General features: G+C 31.1%; 1 protein-coding gene across 1 annotated transcript; it reads right to left on the reverse strand.

Moving 5' to 3' along the window:
• Window positions 1-1336: 1336 nt before the first annotated feature.
• On the reverse strand, window positions 1337-4093 carry LOC145109524 (dormancy-associated protein 1-like). The gene is made up of 3 exons (XM_079046705.1): window positions 3968-4093; window positions 3080-3293; window positions 1337-1533 (listed from the first exon to the last, which is right to left on the reverse strand). Exons 1-3 carry the CDS (start codon window positions 4056-4058, stop codon window positions 1497-1499), a joined length of 342 nt encoding a protein of 113 aa, XP_078902831.1. The 5' UTR covers window positions 4059-4093; the 3' UTR covers window positions 1337-1496.
• Between the last annotated feature and the right edge of the window lie 696 nt (window positions 4094-4789).

A 4789-nucleotide genomic window follows, 5' to 3' on the forward strand; every position in this document is an offset into this window, starting at 1 on the left:
GTCTAGATGGATAAAGTTTCCAACTTTATCCCTTAACACCCTCCAAGATATCAAGATCTCAAACCATAGGTCCAATCAAGGCAACACATATCATGGACTTAATCATTGAGCACTAAATCTTGAAATTTCCTTGACCGCCAGTTCCAAAAGAGATTCCAACACTAACATCATCATAAAAATTTATGCTTTACAGACATGCATGTCCAATTCATGTTTTGAACTCATATTAGGTCAAAATAAGAGTTTTATGATCAAGATTTCATGCATGACACCAAAACTCATTTATACTTCAGATCCAAGGCACCAAACACTCCAAATGACCTAGAGATTCATAAAGTTACAAACTCTATGAGATCTCACCACCCCAACCTACCAAGACATGAAGAATAAGGGACAAATTTAGATATCTAACAACTTAGAAATATAAAGATTAAGTCTTGGACACTCACCAAGGTCCAGAAGATATGCTAAAATATGAAGATGATGCTTGCAAGGTGAACCACCACACCAAAAGGCTTCCTTCTCCTTCAATAATCACAAAATTACCAAAAATGAGCTCACAATATACAAAGGGACTAGGGTTAGGGTTTCTGATCGTGGGAGGGTGATGGAGGCTGAATGAGCACGAAACTCCAACCATAATGTCCTTTAAATAGGGCCAAAGCCCAAGGATTAAAGTTTTCTCCAAAAACAGCTACCACGCCGTGGCACCCATGGCCACATCGTGGTAGGTCATTAAAATATCGCGATCATGAAAGTATTGCCACGCTGTGGTGAAGCTCCACCACGTCGTGGCCACCCAAAATGAAAGTTCAAAATTAGAAATTACTTCATACCGGAAACGGGTGTTACATGGACGCTGTGATTGTAGTAGTGCACAATGGTAAGCGATAATTGGCGATAGTAGAAGTACAAAATGGTGTGCAATCATGAAGGGGTAAATTGGGTTTCAAATTTTTTTATTTGGCAGTTAGAATAAATGAAATTGGTCGGGTTTATAAATTAAGTGGGTTGGGGTCAATAACCTGGTAAAAATAAATCATTTAATTTACGTCGATAATTCGTTGCCAATTTCCGTTGGTATATTTTTTTATTAAAGTTCGTACTTTTACCTACAGATTCTATATTTGTTGAATGTTGTCGGTAAACTGTCAGTAGTATTGTAACGGATTACCGGTGGACGTTATTCTATCGCTAAACTATCGGAAAACTATACCTAAAATCCTAATAATTAGGTTTTCGTAGTTTGTCGTCGCTAAAATTCTATCGCTTATACCACTATTTTCTCGTAGTGTTAGATCGATCTAACCATGTCAAGCAAGTTACACATTATAGCTTTGTCACAACTTATTAAAACATCATCGGAAAAAAAAAAGAACATTTATTTAAGTAAAGAAAAGGTAAAACAAAGATCAGGTTGAACCCTCGAGAACACTTGGCGATCTTTGAAACGGAAAGGACGCTATTTACATGAACCCATTAGTGACGTTACAGGCTTAACGATATTTGCTCCTTGAGTCGCCGCTGTACATCCTGCGTTAAGTATAAAGCAAGAGTTTTTGTTGAGCATCCTATTAAAAGTTATGTAAAATGAAAAAAAAAATATATTATGGTGTCTCTACAGGAGTAAAACAATAGGTTAAATTCATATAAATACAACTTAATAAATAAAATAAAAAACTTAAATCATCTCTACTGTATATAAATTCTTCTAAATACGCATTTTATTAATTAAAAAACCCTATTCCTCATGTTTTATAGTTATTGAAAAATATAAATTATTCAATAAAAAATATAAATTATTCAATAGAGGTTATTGAATTTATATATTTTTTTTCTATTAAACCTCTATTTAACATAGTTAATGATTATGTGTTAGTTATTAATTATTTTCATAAGATATAATTTTTGTTTTATTAAAAAATATGAAATATTAGAAAATAAATTATTAGGTTTCAATTTTTATTTATTTATTTATCAATAGTCATCATAAAATAACAATATCTTCGATAGTGATTTTAATAAACATAATCTATTATGGTATAAAAATTTATCAAATATTGTTTCACAATTTATTATATAAATAACTGCATGTTTTTAAAATTACAAAATGTATTGATAAAAGATGTAATTTTAAAAGCTTAGAGAACAAATATAAAACAATCTAAATATGAGATGACAAAAATACAGTATTTTGATATGTTATTTTATTATTTTTAGTTAACTTATTAAGTGGTTATTACCAAATACTATCATTTTAATTATTCGGTTAATCTGTCGAAGATAACCTACAGTAAATTTGTCAGAAAATTAATTATTTTCGTCAATAATTATTTCAGAAACCTAGCTAGGTATTGAATTCTTTTATGATAATAAGCATATTCATATTTATAAATATGTCTCGTATTTTTATATAACTATTGTTAGTATATATTAAAAAAATATTTTCTATTACAAAGTTTAATACGTGTGCAGGCTAGCTTTTATTTAATTAAAAAAAATTCCTGTAACTAGTTTTTAAAAATCAAAATAAAACAAAAATTGCAGCAATCTGAAAGTTTAAATTCATCAAATACAATAAAATGAAATTTTTTTTGCAACAACTAGCATTGGGGAAAACCTATAATATTAACAAAAACCATGCACAATGGTATACAGATATATATTAATTAATTTGAATATTTGAATACAATACCGATAGTGATGAAAACATAAATGCGCATAGAATTGATAATTACAAGAAATTAAATTTATAATGAATTCTAACTCAGAAGAAAATTAAATTAAAAGTGGTTAGATATTTTTATCAAGAAGAATTATAATGTTCAGTTGAAAGTTATAAAATAAAACAGAAATGTAAAACTTTTTTAGGTAGAAGAGGTTCTTGAATCTTGATTCATGAGGACCCGATTAGGTTCAAAAGCTTGCTTAATTATGTATGGTACCAAATACTCTTGATAAGCAGAATAAATTCATTGAAAAAAAAAACTTTTATTGTCCTAAAAATAATTATCTAAGAAGAACAAAGAACAATGAGATATGCACAACGTAAGGTAAAATTACGTGACTAATATCTTACCAATCATAAACAGTGGGAGATCCAGGACTGCTAGGCTTGTCAAAGCGATTAGATCCAATATCTCTGGTAGCACTATTACTTCCAGGGTTGAAAACGCTCCTCCAAACGTTATCCTTACGTGCCCCAGCTGTGGGTGATGTATTAGTTGGAGTCCCTGGAGTGGTTGGGCTCGATGGCATTGACGAAGATTGGGGTTGAATGCCACTTCCCTCTTCTGCATATCCAAGTTACAATATATTGTAAAAGGTAGAGCTTAAAGTTCGATAATAATCATTCTAACATTGTTTTTTTTTTTTCTAAATATATTATGAACATCAGTTTATATAGAATACGTTTAAAAACACCATTTACCATGTTTATGTTTATTATGTACGTTTTGTCATGTAAGATAATTTACATGTCATATAGCATTTTTTTTTTTTTTTTTTTGACAATATAAGATATTAATGCTCTAATTATACAATGACCGATGCTATCAAATATTGTGTTCTAATCTAATCTATAAGACCATCCGTTATACCTACCACTAACCATTATAGTGGTGGGTGTCAACTCATCACCACATTCAACCACTAAAAGGTTGGGATACTCACCTATATATCCCTCTTATTTTTTTATTAATAAAAATAAAAAATATATACTTTTTAATCAATTAAAATGTAGAGAGAGATTGAGAAAGATTGAGAAAGATAGAGAGAGATAGAGAGAAATAGAGAGAGAAACAAATTAATTGAGTGGTCCGTCACAATTGATCACACTAACAACCAAAAACATATGGAATGTTTGTGGTTAGTGGCTCCACAGACCACAAACCATTTTGTCACAAACATACCAAATTGTCTAAATGTTAGAAATGTTGAAAATATGAAAGAGTTCATAAAGGCGCACCTTGGGCATTGGTGGAAAGTTTACGGAGTTTGCTAAGCCCATGGCTAGGTTGTGGCCCAGCTACAACCTCATCCCACATTTTATTAAACATTGTCTATTTGATTTTTGTTTAGATTTAACTATGTATTTCGTGAATGATGTATGTGGCAACTGGTAACAAATCAACATAAATAGATGAGGGAGGGTGCTATAATGTCTCCTCCTTTCAAGTCGTACCAACAATTACCTTCCAAGTATAGTAAGTTCCAAACTTTCTATTTTCAACCCTTGATATTTTTTGCCTCTATTGTTTGGACGGTAAGTAGATTTATATGTTTTTGATATATTCAATGACTTTCAAAATTAAACTATTTGGTCAAAAGACACGGTAAGTACCATTTTGGTCAAATACCGTTTTCTATATTAGGTTTAATTTTTTGGAAACAGTGGAGTAATATATATAAAACAAGAAGGGACACTGCCTTAGGAGGAAGGCAGGCAAAAAAAACAACAGAGATTACAACAAAGCAAAAAGACAAACGACACACCAGCAACAAGAGAGTTTATATGGCACTAAAAGGGTTGCAACACCAATTAACCCAACTACCCTTTCCAAAATTGCCCTTGTAATTAACCCAACAAAAAACCAATGAAATTATGTTATCCGCCATTTTTGTAGACGAGGAATGATTTTTTTTTTAAACATCAAATCATTCCTACATGCACCAAAAATAACCATACAAAATGGCAAGAAGGATCCTACATTTCTTAGGACAATTTCCCCAGGCAACAGCAAAATTCAGGACATCATGAACCGAGGAAAATCTAGGAAACGGGTGATCG

Source organism: Lactuca virosa, chromosome 1 (genome assembly GCF_052849685.1).
Source record: "Lactuca virosa cultivar CGN04683 chromosome 1, Lactuca_virosa_CGN04683_v6, whole genome shotgun sequence".
Classification (NCBI taxonomy): domain Eukaryota; kingdom Viridiplantae; phylum Streptophyta; class Magnoliopsida; order Asterales; family Asteraceae; genus Lactuca; species Lactuca virosa.